Source organism: Rhineura floridana, chromosome 3, assembly GCF_030035675.1.
Source record: "Rhineura floridana isolate rRhiFlo1 chromosome 3, rRhiFlo1.hap2, whole genome shotgun sequence".
NCBI classification, from domain to species: domain Eukaryota; kingdom Metazoa; phylum Chordata; class Lepidosauria; order Squamata; family Rhineuridae; genus Rhineura; species Rhineura floridana.
This window is the reverse complement of record NC_084482.1, coordinates 41,636,604-41,654,437: the sequence shown is the minus strand read 5'-3', so window position 1 is coordinate 41,654,437 and position 17,834 is coordinate 41,636,604. Positions and strand designations below refer to the sequence as shown.

The window sequence follows — 17,834 nt, the reverse complement described above, 5'->3', positions numbered from 1 at the left end:
GAAGTCAACAGGCTTGGAATATTAACTCTTTTGTTGTTGGGGAAAAAAAAGAAATAGACTGCCTTTATGTTTGGGAACAGTGGTTAATATTAGAAATTAAAGGCTTCTTTTAAGAATGACAACCAGGAAAACAGCTAAGGCTCTGGAGCGAAGAGGTTCAACTGATGTACAGGAAGGGGCTATTTCCCCAGATATGCTTCAGAAAATAATGGATGGGATTAATGATCTGAAACAAGAAATGATACAGGACAGACAGGAGATGAAAGCTGAATTTGGCAAAATGCAACAAGAACTGAAAGATATAAAGGACCATATGAGAAAAGAAGTGGACGAGATTAAAGGTACAATTGGACAAGTAACTGAGGATGTAAAAAATACTAAAGGAAAGGTGCAAACCTTGGAGAACAGAACAGATATATTAAATGAGGAACTGGAAAAAAATTTGGACTATATGGCTGTGATGGAACTTAGAGATAAAGAACATTGTTTGAGATTTTGTGCAATTCCTGAGGAAACAGGTGAAGATATCAGAGATAAAATTGTTAACGCCTTGGTAAAATTTTTGGATTGGAATGAAGATTTGATGGAATTTGAAATAGACAAAGTTTACAGAATTAATTCCAGATATGCAATAATGAAAAAAATTCCAAGAGATGTGCTTGTCCATTTTGTAAAAAAGAGGACCGGAGATATGGTTTTACAACAACATTTTAACAATGCCCTTAAAATTGATGGCAAGGAAATACTTGTGATGAAGGAAATTCCTTTTAGACTTTTACGCAAGAGAAAAGAATATGCTTTCTTTACAGAAAAACTTAAACAATGCAAAATCCAATTTAGATGGGATGTTCCTGAAGGAGTGATCTTTACATTTAGACAACAGAAGTATCGATTGAATACAGTTCAAAAAGCAAGGGATTTCTTGAGAAAAGCTTCAAAAGACATGGAAGAAGACAAAATTAAACAAAGTCAACAGGAACAGGCAGAGGAAGGAAAAGAAGAGGATGGATCAATGGGAGCAACAGGTACAGACTTTTCTAAAATACACGCTTGAAGATGGATTACAAATATCTAACTTGGAATATAAATGGAGCCAATACTCCACAGAAGAGAAAGTGTTTCACTATTTGAAAAAATTAAAATTGGATATAATTTGTTTACAAGAAACTCACATCAAGAAGAAAGATTCCAAATATTTGATTTGTAAAAATTTGGGTGAAGAATTTATTTCGGCTGGATTGAAAAAAATAAATGGTGTTGTTCTCTATATTAACCCACAATTGTCTCCTAAATTGATATTATCGGATGATAGTGGCAGATTTGTGGGGGTTGAAATTACCTTACAGGGGATAAAAAATTTGATAGTGGGTATCTATGCCCCCAATGAAGATAAAACAAGGTTTTACACGGGACTTACGGAAAAATTGTTAGATTTCTCATATGATCACTGGTGTGTTATGGGTGATTGGAATGGAGTAATCTCACCACAAATTGACAGACTTTCTGAGAAAAACATTAAAGAGACACAGGGTAAATTACCGAAGATTTGCTTTGAGTTGATGGAAAATTTAGAATTGGTGGATGCCTGGAGATACATAAATGATAACGCAAAGGATTTCACTTATTTTTCAGAAAGACACAAAGCATTCTCGAGGATTGACATGATTTGGATGTCTAAAAATCTAGTGAAAGACATCTCCAAGATGGACATATTACCAAAAACTTTCTCTGATCATAATCCTGTGATATTAACTTTTAAAAAGAAAAATCTTGGATTTAGATGGAGACTAAATGAATCTTTATTACAGAATGATAAAGTAGTACAAGAATGTAAGAAGAAATTAAGAGTTTTTTGAACATAATTTACATAACAGATGAAACAGATGAAAATATTGTTTGGGATACAAGTAAAGCATTCATGAGGGGATATTTTATTAAATGCAACTCTGAATTAAAAAAGAAGAAACAACAGAAAATGCAATTAATCTTGGAAGAAATAAAACAAAAAGAGGAAGAATTGAAAAAGAATCCAACTAAAGTTTTTATTGTAAATCAAATTAAAATGTTACAGAATCAAGTATCAATGCTGACAGTGAGAGAAATTGAAAGGAAAATAAATTTTGCTAAACAAAGGACTTTTGAATTTGCAAATAAACCAGGGAAATGGTTAGCTTATAAATTAAGAGAAGAAAGACAAAAAAATATTATTTTAAAGATACAAGAAGGAGATGAGATGTTGACGGATAACGCAAAAATTCAAAAGGTTTTTCATCAGTATTATTCAACTTTATACAAGTGTCAGGAAATTCCCTCTGAAAAAATAGAAGAGTACATATCTAAACAGAATTTGCCTAAAATTACAGATTTTCAGAGACAAGCTATTAATGGCCCTATCACGTCAAGAGAGATATCTGAAGCTATAAGTAAAATTAAATTAGGAAAGGCGCCAGGACCGGATGGGTTATCAGCAGTGTACTACAAATGTTTAGAGGAGGAACTCTTGTTACCTTTACAGTATACAATGAATTCTATTTTGCAAGAGGGGAAGATTCCTGATAGTTGGAAAAATGCTAATATAACATTAATACTTAAAGAGGAGCAGGACCTAACTAAAACAAAAAATTATCGGCCGATATCTTTATTGAATAATGATTATAAAATATTTACAATGATTTTGGCAGAAAGAATGAAAATAATATTGCAACAATTTATCCAGGAAGATCAATCGGGGTTTTTACCTAAAAGACAACTATGTGATAACGTCAGGAATGTTTTGAATGTGTTGGAATATTTAGAACAACGAAATGATAAACAAGCAGCTTTGATCTTTTTAGATGCTGAGAAAGCATTTGATAATTTGAATTGGAAATTTATGTTTAAGGTTCTGGAGCAAATGGATTTTGGAGATAATTTTATTAAATGGATTAGATTGATTTATACATCTCAGAAGGCTCAGATAATTGTCAACGGGGGCTTAACGGATTCATGTGAAATACAAAAGGGTACAAGACAGGGATGTCCGTTATCTCCCCTTTTATTTATCTTGGTCTTAGAAGTGCTGCTTAGAGATATAAGGCAAGATAAAAGGATTTCGGGATTAAAGATAAAAAAAGAAGTATATAAATTGAGAGCATTTGCTGATGATTTGATGATTGTATTAGAAAATCCTTTGGAAGGAATTAATGTATTGATGGATAAATTAAAAGAATTTGGACCGTTAGCAGGATTTAAGATTAATAATCAAAAAACAAAGATGTTGGTGAAAAATTTATCTCTAAGGGAACAAAAAGAGTTAATGGACAAGACAGATTTCACAATAGACAAAAAGTTGAAATATCTAGGTATTATTATGACAAATAAAAATTCAAAGTTGTTTCATAATAATTATGAAAAATTATGGACAGAGATTAAGAAAGATATGTCAAGATGGGATAAACTACAGTTGTCATTAATGGGTAGAATATCTGTGATAAAAATGAATGTATTACCGAGAATGATGTTTTTGTTTCAAACAATACCTGTAATATCCTCTAATTTACCTTTTAAACAATGGCAAAAAGACATTTCTAAATTTGTATGGCAGGGAAAAAAACCAAGAGTTAAATTTAAACTATTACAAGATTCCAAAGAAAGAGGAGGATTGGGACTACCAAATCTGAGACTTTATTTTGCTACTTGTTGTTTGGTCTGGATAAAAGAATGGATTTTACTGAGGAATAAAAGACTATTGGATTTGGAGGGCCACAACCTGAAGTGGGGCTGGCATGGATATCTATGGTATGACAAAGTAAAAGTTAATGTGGACTTTAATAATCATTTTATAAGACGTCCTTTGTTGAAAATATAGAATAGATATAAACCAAGGTTTTGTTCCAAAATACCATTATGTGTCTCAAGTCAAGAAGCGTTCTATAGAAGAGAAATGGCCGGAAAAGAGAAATGGTTAACTTATCAAGAACTATTAGAAAATGTGCATGGAGAATATATAACGAAACAGAGAGAACAACTAATGAAGGATATAGTTCTCAATGGTTTGCCTATTTACAATTGTTGGAAAGATATAAAATGGATCAGAAAATGTATGGTTGTGAAATAAGTAAATCTGATTTTGAAATATGTCTGTGTACAAATGATGAATGTATAATTGCGAAAATGTATAAACTTTTGTTAAAAATGGAAATGGAAGAAGAACAAGTAAAAGAGTGTATGGTAAAATGGGCAAAAAAATTTGGTTATAACATACAAATGGATCAATGGGAAAATATGTGGAAAAAAGGATTGAAATTTACACTATGTTACAATCTTAAAGAAAATTTTTATAAAATGATGTATCGTTGGTACATGACTCCAGAAAAGTTGTCAAAAATGTATAGCAATGTTCCTAATGTTTGTTGGAAATGTAAACACCAAGAAGGATCATGTTATCATATGTGGTGGTTGTGTAAACAGGCGAAATCATTTTGGGCACAGATAGGTAGGATGATGCAAAAAATTCTAAAGATAAATATTCAATTAAAGCCAGAATTTTTTTTATTGGGTTTTATGGATAAACAAATAGAAAAGAAATATGGAAGAATAATATTATATATGATTACGGCAGCAAGGTTATTATATGCACAAAAGTGGAAAATTAGAAATGCAACTAAATAACACCAACAACGGAATAATGATTATTGAAATTAATGGACTTAGTAGAGATGGATAAATTGACATGCTTACTTAGAGAAAAATCGACAGATACATTTCTTAAGGAATGGAAGCCTCTCTTAGACTTTTTGCTGAAAGATCAAAATGAAATGATGACAATGGGATTTGACGATTAATTAAGATAGCCTATGGAGAAAAGTGATCTTGTATGTATTAAGGGACAGGTTTGATATATATTATATACTTATAGCTGATCTGCGACAAATCAGAAGTCAAGATTTTTATTGTACTATTATGTTTTTGTTTTTTGACTTTGTTTTGTTTTCTGAAACTTTGAATAAAAATTATTTTTTTAAAAAAAGGAATTGGGATATATATTGAATGCTTCCAGTCTGTGGGCCATTGTTTAGTTTTCCATATTTCTTGACAAATTTTTGTCAAACTTTGGACAGATACAGTCTCAGTAGCTTGTAGCAACTCTATTGGTATGCCATCTGTTCCTGGTGATTTGTTTCTTTCAAGTATTTGAAGAGCAGCTTTCACCTCGCATTCTAACATTATTTCTGGTTCTTCATCATACGGTTCTTCCTTGCATCTTTTTTATAGAGTTCTTCAGTGTATTGCTTCCATCTTCCTTTTATTTCATGTTGGTCAGTCAGTGTGTTCCCCTATTGATTATTCAACATCACGACTCTTGGTTTTAATTTCCCTTTAATTTCTCTAATCTTTTGGAATAGGGCTCTTGTTCTTCCCTTTTTGTTGTCCTCTTCTATTTCTCTACAGTTATTGTAATCGTTCTCTTTCTCTATACATACTAGTCGCTGTATTGTTGCTTTTAGGGTTCTGACTGTGTTTCTATCTCCTTTTGCTTTTGCTTTCCTTCTCTCTTTAACCATTTTAAGAGTTTCTTCGGTCATCCATTGAGGTCTTTGTTTTTAACTAGAGGTATTGTCTTTTTGCATTCTTCCCTGATAATGTCTCTGACTTCAGTCCATAGTTCTTCTGGTTCTCTGTCAACTAAGTTTAAAACCTCAAACCTTATTTGATCTTTATATTCTTCTGGGATGTTATTTAAATTCTATTTTGGCATTATGATTGCTTTGTTCTTCTTTAGCTTTACTGTGATTTTCGATATTACCGGTTCATGATCCGTACCGCAGTCTGCTCCTGGTCTTGTTTTTGCAGAAAGTATGGAACTTCTCCATCTTCTGCTACCAATCATATAATCAATTTGATTCCTATATTGACCATTTGGTGATGTCCATGTATACAGTTGTCATTTTGGTTGTTCAAAAAATGTGTTTGCGAGGCACAAATTACTGGCTTCACAACTCGATAAGTCTTTCTCCTGCTTCATTTCTATCTCCTAAGCCCCATTTTCCCACAATGTCTTATTCTTTTCTGTTCCCTACTTTTGCATTCCAGTCCCCCATGGTTATCAGCACATCTTGTTTTGGTGTGTGATCAATTTCTTCCTGTACTTCTGCGTAAAATCTCTCCAATTCCTCTTCTTCTGTCTTTGCTGTTGGAGCATAGACTTGGATGATGGTTATGTGAATAGGTTTCCCATTAGATCTCATTGATATCACTCGCTTAGACCTTGCGTTATAGCTCTTAATTGTTTTTGCTTCATCACTTCTCACTATTAAAGTAACCCCATTTCTTCGTAATTTCTCATTTCCTGCATAAAATATTTTGTAGTTGCCTGATTGAAAATATCCCATTCCAGTCCATTTTAATTCACTCACGCCAAGTATTATAATGTTGATACGTTCCATTTCTTGCTTGATAATTTCTAACTTCCCCTGGTTTATGCTTCTCACATTCCATGTTCCTATTGTGTGCGTCGTACAACTCCGGACCCTCCTTTCGCATCTGTGCAGATCAGCCTCTGGGCTTCCTTTCGGCTTTGACCCAGCTGCATCATTAGTCACAGTGCTACGTGTCCTTTGTTCTTCTCCAGTAGCTCGTTGAGTGCCATCTGACCTGGGGGTCTCATCTTCCAGTGTTGTATTTTGGATATTCTGTTCATAGGGTTTTCATGGTAAGAGGTATTCAGAGTTGGTTTACCATTGCCTTTCTCGGAGTTTGGATGCATCTTAGTCTGTTGTCTCAGCTTTGACCATTCCGCCTTGGGTGCTCCGGCTAAGAGTCTAGCCTCTTGGTCTAGACTCCTGATGGCATTGCTCTCAGCTTCTTCGACACTCTCAAACCCCCTCACCATGCTGAGGTGTGCATCCTAGAGGCACTAGAGCTTTAGTATGAATTAAGGTTAATCCAGATAAAATGTGAATTGGAAGCCAGTTTCTCTAGTTGAATGTTTGCATCTGGATTTGGACAGGTTTATATTCCCCCTGAAAGGTCCAGGGACTGGGGATCTTCATGGAGGTGCATCTGTGACTAAAAATGCCTTTTTGCAGCTTAGCTTCGGAGCTCCCAAACCAACTCCATTGAGAGAAGGCTGATCTTGCCTGTGTTACTCATGCCCTGGTTATACCTAGATTAGATGATTATAATGTGTTGAACTTTGAAGATGACTCAGAAACCTCAGCATTAAGGACATAGCCACCTGGATGCATTTTTGAGCCAGGATTTTGAAGTGGGCCTAGAAACTGGTATAATACATTCTAAGTAGCTGTATCAACCTTTTAAAGCCCTAAACTGTTGGGAACCAGGCTATTTGAAGGACTGACTGCCCCTATATGTATCTGCTTCACCCTTGAGATTGGCCTCAGAGGCTTGGTTCACAGGTTTGCCATCAAGATCAATTTGATCAGTGTGTACCAGACACAGCCTTTTCAGTAGTGGCCCCAAGTTATATTGCCTCTCAAGTGATATTCAATTGATTCTATCTTTGTTAGCTTTTAAAACGGACCTTAAACTGTTGTGTGCTTGATCTGCTTTTAGTTAAGATGTTGGACTTTTAACTGTTTAACCTGTGTCGATTTTCATTTTAATTGTCTTAATCTGTTTTATCTGATTTGCGGTGCTATGTAGAGTTTTCTAATTGTAATGAGATGAATATGGTTGTATTTTGATTTTTGTTTTTAATTATGTTTGTAGGCTACCTTGGTGAGAGTTTGCCCGGGAAGGTTGCCTAGAAGTACTGAAAACAAACAGGCTTAGGTATTTTTAGTGTGGGCTCTATTTTTCATTATGTTTTCTGAGAGAGCCTGAGTCATTATTAGTATAAAGGTAGTGTATTTTGCCCTTATGCAATAATATATTTGCCTATGATATTTAGGTGAATGGTGGAACTTAGTAATTTCAGCATACCGAAATACAGTTCTTTAAGGCTGGGAAACTCACTATAATATTAATAATTTACATGTTTTCCTATGTTTTCACTTCACATGTCTTTTTTAAATGGAAGTGTTGATACCAGGTTTTTTTCAGGTTCTTCGATAGAGCCAGAGAGTGCTATCTAGGTCATATTCTGAGTAGACCCATTAAAATCAATGTGCTTACTCTGAGTATGGCTGAGTCATGAATAGTCATAAACCCGGGACTGTGCTGATCACAGTACTACAGGCATGCTTTCTCTGTCTTATATAGTAAAGAAAATGCACTGTTGTTCTGAAAAAGTAAATGGTGATGGTTGCCAAGTGGTGTTAACCTGTGCTAGCCCTTAGGCTTTTCCTGAGAGACTTGTGTAATGAAAGCATGCTACATGTGTCTTCCTTCCCTCCGCTCCAACCTTGAGCAGAAGTGTGAAGTTGCAATACATGCTTGTCAGGATCGATATGCATGTTTGGAATATGCAAGAACTGTTTAGACTAACAAGAATGAAAATATTAGTTTGAGTGTCAGTGGGATGCACAAAAAAATAGCTGTTTCCCTCTCTAAATGATTAGGAGAGGATGATTTTATATTTCTGTTGGTACTTCCAAATGTTAGCTCTTAGCACTATGAACTAATTGCTTTTCTCATGTAAGATACAAGTGAATTGCAATTCACTGTACACAACTCGGGGTGGTGGTGGTTATAATGATCTGTGTGCATGTTCAGATTGCTGTCTTTCACCCACATAGTTGGTGGGGCATAGCCCAGTGGATAGTGTTGTCCCCTTCCCTTTCTTGACTCTTCACAGTTGAAACACACCCAGTTCTCACCCTTTGAACTCTCTCTCTCTCTCTCTTTCTCTCTCTCTTTCCCTCCCTCCCTCCCTCCCAGTTTCAAATCGGTGCACATGCACCAGTCCTTAACAATTGGTGTGTATTTCACTACAGTGCAGTTGTACAGCTCCGAGAATTAACTGTTGTTTTTAAAAACTGTTTGCAGCCCAGAGCAAAAAGATCACAACCTTGTTTTTGAATAAACATTGTTATAATTGGGCTGTAAGTCCTGAGGTTTCTAATAAGTTTTATAACCCAACTAGGAAATTTGCCCTTATAGGGCAAAAGGAAGTTTTAAACTTCCTCCTTGATTTTTCTAGTCAGTTATACAATACCACTAGAATTTAGTTGGTATTGTTATTGTGCTGTTACTATCATTACACAGAGAAGCAAGCAGCAATGTGGGAGTTGAGAACATCTTGTTCCAGGAGAAGAAGCAATTAATTAAGGTTTTTTTTGAGAGTTGAAATGCTACAGGCAAAACATTGCAAAGGAGCCAAAAAGCAAAGCTCTTAGGAAAGGACTCGTAATTCAGGAAATGAAATGGCTCTGCAACTGGAAATTGATGGCAAGAAATAAAGGAAGGGCATCTCCAACACGCCGTTCAACTTTCCCAGGGACCACTCCTTCCACCTTAGCTCAGTTGTCCATTTTCTGCAGAGAGATTGCGCTGCTATTCTGCTCCCTCCATAAAGGATTTTCCATGGTAAGAAAAAAGGCACAGTAATGGGAAAAAATGAATTAATTACAAATGGAATGTGATGTTGTGTGCCGCCCCCAATGTAATTATAGTAAACCAAGCCATAGCAATTGGACAGTAAACACCTTGTCTGGAAGCACCCCATGAAAACAATGGCTGCAACTTTAACTGAGGACCAAGTCCTAGTCATTTTAATTGAATGATGCAAGTGTGTGGAGAAATGGGATGTGTGTTTGAGGGAAAATGAAAGATAAGAAGAAAACCCAACGTTCAGATGAGTGATGTTAGATTGTCTGTTTTGGTGACAGCTTAACACCAGTATCTTCTCTGTACTAAGGAGATAGTGTTCGCTATAAAACAAACAAGTGATGAACTTTTCTCCAACTCATGACCATTCAGCCCCAAATAATTGTTATTGCCATTATATGTTAGTCTTTTACATAGTAGCAACGTAAGCAAAAGACAGTTGCCTCCCTGAAGATTTAAGTTTGCATTTGCTAGAAAGACAAAAAGCAAGTGAGAAAAGAGTGGCATTAGTAGAAAGGGATGGAAATGAGTTATTATGTGTACCATGGTTTCTAATTCAAACTTTATTTCAGCAGAAGTCTTTAAGGGAAAGGTGGGCTTTGAGGAGGGATTTGAAGGAAGAGTTGTTCTAGGAGTATGGGAGTGAGTTTTAGGAGAATAGAGGTAGTCATCTGAGAGAACAGGAGACACTGAAATGTCTTGAGGATGGTAAAGTTGGAGGGTGAATGGTCACAGGCAAGGACTATTAGGAAATAAGGCTAGAGAAATGGGAGACAGGAAGGCTCTAGAGAATTTTGAAGGTACAATACTATATTTTTTGCTGGATATAGAAGGGGATGAGAAATTGTGAAGATTTGTGAGGGAACATCATCTGATAAGGAGATATTAATTATTTTGGCAGTAGAATTTTGGTGTGGGGTGTGAAAGGAAGGATCCAAGAAGAAGGATGCAGTAGTCAAGGCAGCAGATGATCAGAATATGAAACAGACTTTTACCCAAGTATATGTAAAGGAAATAACATCGTTTGGGTAATGTAGAAGGTAGTGTATAGGGAGAAGCAAGAGGACTAAGTGATGAATTGAATACTAGGAGCAAAGCAGGAAGAAATCAAAGATAAAGCCATGGTTTCTGTGCAATCCATATTAATTCATTATGTATAAACTATATTCTATTTGGTGAGCCTGTGTTTTTATCCTGAGATAAAATGTGTAAAAAAACAAAAAAAACACCAGTTTTTTATATGAGGGGAACATTTTTTAGCTTGAGGTCTGGATCCAGAACTGACCTACCCTCCATGGGCCATTTTTAACAGGTGGGTGAGACCACCCACCTTTCATTCATCCGCCATCATATGATATCAGAGGATTCAAAGTTCAATCTGGAAGCAGGCAAAGGCTAATTTCCAGTCTTAACACTGTAGTCCCACAGTATGGATTAGCACCAAATGTTTTCTGATTGTCACTATCTGCCCAAAATGGCTTAAGTTTGTTTTTTATATAGTCTGAACAAATCCTACAAATTAGTTTTGTAAAGGATTTCTAATCATGTGCAAATGTGGGTCTGGTTTACATGTTACCTTAAATTGTAGTTAAAAAACAAACTATGGTTTAATGTGAGTGTGCAGAAGCAAACCACGAGCCTGTTCAGATGTCACAACAAGCCAGGCTCTTGCCTGTTTCCTGGTTGCGTGGCAGCAGTAGGAGCAGGGAGGAGTGGAGTGAGAACTCTTCAACAGTGTGCAGCAGCACACTGTGCATTCACATTTAAATCACAGTTCTTAAACTATCGTTTTTAAACTCTGGTTTGGTGTGATTTGTGAACGAGACAATTATGTAGTCATTAATCTAATCATTTACATTTTTGGTTTTTGGCATCTTGAAGAGGTACAGTGAAAAAAGGTCTTTTCTCACTGTTTAATGTTTTACTTTTGTAGACAAACATTTCAAACTATTTTAGGAATATTGTTGCTCAATTTATGAAGCAAACAAATTCATATGGAGCTGCCAGGCTTGCAGATAATCAGCTGCATCCTAATATTTTACTTCTTAGGTAAACTTGACATTTGCTCAGAGGCAGCAATATTTATTTCAGAATATCTGCTAATATATTTACGCTGTTGTTTCAGTTGAGCAGAGGCAGGCCTGAAGCTCCAGAGCATTTTAATGTGGCATAAGAATTCTGGCCAGACCTGAGAATCCCATTTTTGTTAAATTGTTGAGATTTTATATGTGATGCCAAAAATGCTTTAAGGGCTGAAAAGAAGGAAGCAATTTCAAAGGAACTAAACTTTGTTTGCTCACATTCAATAAATGCAGCATAGTCTCTTTCAATAGCCTGGCCCCTTCAGTACTAAAGGAAATGATATGTAAATTATCTGTCACACATAGGGTAAGATCTATAACATATATGTGGTCCTTGGTGCGTCTTAACAAGTTGACTGCTAGATTAGGTTTTGTTGGAGCAGTTGTTCTGCACCTAGACAAAATAACAAAAACACTGTTGTTTGTGTGCTTGTGTGTAAAATGTGCACTTTAACTTGTCTCTAGTTCTTCAGTCTGATCTGTGTGCCACTCCAGCTTTATTTTATGCAATTTAAAAAATGGGGACGACATGGAAATCAATGTTCATTTTCATGCTTCAAAAAGGATGCATTAAAAGGCAGCGTTCTTCTGGGTATGTGGAAATTCCTCTGACTCACCAGGGGTTCCCGATTTATGCCCTGGTATAGCACAGTGGGGAGGAGAGCCTGGCTAGGAGACCAGAGTCTGTGAGTTCAAATCCCCGCTTGTGTCTCCTGGGTATAAAGGGCCAGCTAAAGATCACCCCCACAATGAGTGGCTCAGGGGTTACGTGCCCCGCCACCTGTGCAGCCGTGGGCAAGCTGCATAGTCCCAAGGAGCCCATTGCCTCCCAGGTGGCAGTTGCGGACAAGAAAGGGGCTGGCTTGTGCAGCTGTGGCAAGCTGAGCAGGCCCTAGCCAGCTGGGGAGGACTAGCCTCAGAGGGAGGCAATGGTAAACCCCCTCTGAATACTGCTTACCATGAAAACCTTATTCGTAGGATAGCCATAAGTTGGGATCGACTTGAAGGCAGTCCATTTCCATTCATAAGTGGACTGGGGGAGTGTAGCCTTGAGTCATCCAGCTGTGTGTCCTTGCTGTCCTAGCACTTTGGCTGGCTGTGCTGGAGAGTGGTTAGGGCTGTTCCCTGGGGGAGCCAATTGGATGTTTTGGTTGACTCTGGGGCGGGAGAGCTGGGACATAAGTAGGAACTGCCCAACAAATACTTCATCAGTTAATTGTCAACTTCCCTTCCCACCCACCCTCTTTTGCTAATTATGTTCTATCTTCATCCTGTTTGTTTCTCTTTGGGTGACTTATTGCAGAGTATTACTCTGGACTCTGGTCAGCCACTGGTTAACAGGCTTGGGGAGGAATTTTACCTGCTGACTAATTGGCCAGGCTCTGTGGGGTTTTCGCTTTCCTTATAGCAATGTTATATTGGGTGTTGCAATTGTATATTTACTTGTTGCAACTTTGCTTGGGTGGGAGTGACATTGGAGAGGATCCATAGTCTGTTTAAGCAGGGAATGGGCACCTTTCCCCTGTGGGGATCTCTATAAGGAATCTTTGTGGGGCACTTTCTACTCCAAGTTGTACATGCGAGATTTTTTGTCAAATTTGAAATGAAATACGTGAACAATCTTTGACCTTTTCACAGTTACATCAGAACATATTTTTAGAACATGGCTGGTGTTCATTCTGCAAATAAACTGAAAATAACCATGTTTTGTAATGTTTTTTAGTTGGGATATGCAAATACATCAATAGATTAAGAGAGAAGAATGACAATGAAATGTTTGAAGACTTCTACTATCATATTCCTAATTGTCTTTTATTTAATAGTTTATATAAACCTGCAAATTTTGCAGCAACAGGATTTCTGAACATCACGTGCTTTGGTTTTTCTCAGGGGAGGGCAGAGATCTCACAATACGATACTTAAATTGATGTTACAACTGGAGTCCAAAGTAATATTATTGACTGTATGGAACTTAATGTAAGAACATGAGAGGCCTTTCTGGAGGATTACTCATAGGCCCATCTCATCTATCGCTCTGTTCTAACAGTTGCCTATGGAAAGCCCTCAATGGGAACATGAGTATAAAAGCACAGTTCTTACTTGTGTTCCATTGCAACTGATACTTAGAGGCATACTGCCTCTGATCCTAGAGGCAGTACATAGCCATCATGACTAGGTGCCACTGATAACCTTCTCCTCCATGAATTTGCCAACCCCCCCTTTTAAAGCTGTCCAAATTGGTGGCCATTGCTAAATCTTGTGTAGTGAATTTCATAGTTTAACTATGTGCTGTGTGAAGTATTTCCTTTTCCCTGTCCTAAATCTTCTTAATATTCAGTTTTGTTGGATGACTCAGGCTCTAGTATTATGAGAGCTGGAAAAAACTTCTTTCTCCACTTTCTCCCATAATGCATAATTTTACACACCTTTAACATGTCCCTCCATAACTCACTTTTTTTTTAAATTAAAAAGCTGCAAATGTTGTAACATTTCCTCATAGAGGAGTTGTTCTAGTCCTGTGATCATGTTGGTTGCCCTTTTCTGAAACTTTTCTAGCACTACGATATCCTTTTTTGAGGTGTAGCAACCAGAACTGAACACAGTATTCAAAGTGTGATCTGGCAGCTTTTGTTTTACTTTTAGTACGTAAAAAGAAAAAGTATTCATAAGCCAATGTTACTTAAATTACTATATATATAAAAATGTGTGATGGCTTAATTAGATGGGAGGGTATAGAGGAAATTACTCCTGAGTAAACATTCTTAGGAATGCACAGTTAGGCTGCAATTCTGAACATTTTTATTGGGAAGTAAGACCCATTGAGCTCAGTGGGGCTTGCTGCTTCATAAACATACATGTGATTGTGCTGTTATGCTCTTGTAAATTGTTTGTAGATAAATTAAAACTTATTTCATTGTGCGTCTGGTTTTGTTTTTCTTACAGTTCTCTGTGCAAAAAATTTGGTGAAAAAGGATTTTTTCCGTAAGTATTTATTTATTTATTATTTATTTAGTCCATTTATATACTGCTTATATTTAAATAAAACTAAATATTTGTATATATGTATCTATACTCTGTACATTAGTTTTGACTGTCTCTTTACACTGGCTACCATGTTGTAATCAAAGCACTAAGTCAGAGAGCAGTAATGTGGCAATTCATTTAAAATTGAAACTTTTGTGGAAATATGCCCATTCAAATCCAAGTATTCTGGTTTATGGACTGTGCAGACAAAGTGCATTGATATTGTTCCATTTGGAATACAGCAAGTCTAAGTACTTGGTGTTCTGTTGGAGGCGTTTTGTGTGATGATAATTTTTGATTTTGTGTAATTTTCTTGGTAGAAAGAGAACCTAAAAATGGGTCACCGATATATTTTAACTGCACCTAAAATTCAAGGCAATAATCCAAATGGCTATACATATATATGTATACATTACACACACAGCGCACACACTTTTTATAGTGTTGCCTTTTTAAAAGCTGTTACCACAGAATACCAAAATAATTCAGGCGCAATCTGTACTATGTGTTTAAAGCAGTATCATACCACTTTAACAATCATGGCTTTCCCCAAAGAATCCTGGGAAATGTATGTTGTTAAGGGTGCTGAGAGTTGTTAGGAAACCTCTATTCCCCTCACAGAGTTTCAGTTTCCAGAGTTCCCAGGCAGAAATGCTTGATTGTTAAATCATTCTGGGAATTGTAGCACTGTGAGGAGAAAAGGGGTCTCCTTACACCTCTCAACACCCTTAACAAGCTACAGTTCTCAGGATTCTTTAGGGGAAACCGTGACTGTTTAAGTGATATAATACTGCTTTAAATGCATAGTGCAGGTGGGGCCTCAAAAAGGAGCATGGGAATTTGATACGAGAGCAGTTGAAAAGCAGTACAACAGTCTGGTGTGAGAAGTATTTTCATTCAGGTTTCCCTTTGGTAAATTTGGTTGTGAGAGCAGTTGAAAAGCCTTGGTTTTGGCTGTGGTCTCCTGCGTACTATAGAATATTTATAAATTTGTAAATTGCTATATACATTCTTTAGTCTGTGGTTACACAATTAGAGGTTTCAAGAAGTGGCCAGGTGCGTTGATTTTGGAACTACAAAAAAAGCATTCCCATTCTTCAAAGTATTTGAGTTGTGAGAACATTTGTAAAGAACCAATTTTCTTCTAGTATTTAGGATGACAGTATTCTGTGTATTGAGGCACCTGTGCCATGAGCCCAAGCAAACAAACTCTGAATGGCATATGTGTTGAAATGAACAAATAAATAAAAAGACAGGCTATTGACTTCCTTGTAGGTTTCCTTACAGAAAAAGAACCAGTGAATTTCTCCCTTCTTTACTTTCAAACGTTACTTTGGTAGCAGTGCTTCAAAGGTTTGATGCTTTCAGCCTGAGAAATGGTTGAGTACAAAAACAATTTGAAATGTGTAAACGTTTCTTAAAGCTCCTCAAATAAAGTAAGAGTACTATTACTGTTCACTGTTTAAAAAAAATTGGAGGAATTAAAATTCCTACAGAACGCCAACAAGTGGCAACAGTCATGACTAAGATGATCTGATTTATACTCCCACCGTATTATGTATTTTTCCTCCCTTCTGACAGGGCTTCCTGATCCATTTGCTAAAGTGGTGGTTGACGGATCTGGTCAGTGCCATTCTACAGATACTGTGAAGAATACCCTTGATCCAAAGTGGAATCAGCATTATGACTTGTAGGTGTTGATAGGGACTATCAAAATATCGCAAAACTTTGAGCTGGGTAGTGGCTAATGGAATAGAAATATATGGGATCAGGTAGTCCCTGATGATGATTATTTTTCTGAGAGTTAATAAACATTTGTTGGCTTTTAAAGGTAGTTTCTCTTTTTGTGCTAAAGCACAATAACTGTCTAGTTACTGTGTGGTGCTTTTCATCTGTAGCTGTCAAAATGCTTAATGGACCAGGTGCGTATCATTATTCTTGTGACAATGGGTGAACACGGGCATGAGACGAAGATCTGCACTATATCTTTTTCCCCCTCTCCCCCTTCATTCTCTCAGTTTATTTGTGCAGTTTGTTTCTTGCCTAAAATTAGTTGGGCTTTTATTGTAATAAATTCTTATATATGTATAACAATTCTAATTAAAAGTTGTTTACTCTAGATAAGGATGACAGCTTTTTGAAAACATGCTATTCTTACAGCAAGTTTGCTTTCAGTGGTTACAGTATACAAATGCAAGTTTTAATTGGGTGGTTGGTTCTGTAGCTTTGCAGATGCTTCTAGATAGCACCTGAGTATGGCCATTCATTGTTCTTTGAAATAACACTGTTGCTAGCTTAACAGCTGCTAAGTTATTTTCCCCATTGTTCCCTTTAAAAATATTATGCATCTACTTGCACTAGAGCAGCCTTTCCCAACCGGTGTGCCTCCAGATGTTGTTGGACCACAACTCCCATCAGCCTCAGCCATTGGCAATGTTGGCTGAGGCTGATAGGAGTTGTGGTCCAACAACATCTGGAGGTACACTGGTTGGGAAAGGCTGCACTACAGCCTAATAAGACTTGAGTGCGATCAAAAGGAAAATAGGAAAGGGAAATACAAGACAATGCTGTGCACCATACACAGGGGAATGAGCAGTCCAGGATCAATGAGTAGACTGAGGCTGGTAGTGAGTTAAACATGGCCACTACTTTATTGGTTACAATGTATCGGATTGTGCCATTGGACAGCCTGCCTGCTGGCCCATGTTTCTTCCCCAGCCTCCCTGCTGCCACTGGGAGGGACTTGCTGGACTCATATACCCTCTATGAAGTAGGCTGCTCAGGTGGGGCCCTGCTTGCGACCTGGGGGTGTGGCAGCCGACCTCAGCCCCCCAAGCAAATCTTCTGGCATCTGTTGCCTGGCCCAAATTTATATACTTAAGAGCGAAGTAAGGAAGTCTCCCTTCACTCCATGCCTCAGGTCTTACCCAAGACAGCTGGCCAAAGTATTTGAATGGCTCCTGCCAGGGTCAGGAAACTGACTGTCTGATTGCCCTCTTCCTCACTTGCCATGCAGAAAACACAAAGCAATGGTGGTGAGCAGGGAAGTTCTGCTGATTCTTAATGCTTAAATACACGTAGCAGTTGGGCAAATGTTGTGATCTAGTATTAGCCTGATCCTGTGATTCTTTACAGTTGTGGGGGTTCAGTAAGTGCACTATACTCAAAGGAATGCACGTTTTAGGCATAGGTCTCTCCACTCAAACGAATGCAGCAGTCTGCTCGTTGGCAGCTCTGAGT

The 17,834-nt window shown here is 37.2% G+C and overlaps 1 protein-coding gene across 5 annotated transcripts in view; it reads left to right on the top strand.

Annotated features, from left to right (window-relative positions):
- The window catches only part of SMURF2 (SMAD specific E3 ubiquitin protein ligase 2), a 167,557-nt gene that overhangs the window by 65,545 nt on the left and 84,178 nt on the right, over nt 1-17,834 (top strand). For all 5 annotated transcript variants that reach the window (XM_061615549.1, XM_061615548.1, XM_061615551.1 and 2 more), the window contains exons 2-3: nt 14,514-14,552; nt 16,176-16,284. In XM_061615549.1, coding sequence (XP_061471533.1) covers nt 14,514-14,552; nt 16,176-16,284 — 148 coding nt within the window. The remainder of the gene's footprint in view (nt 1-14,513; nt 14,553-16,175; nt 16,285-17,834) is intronic.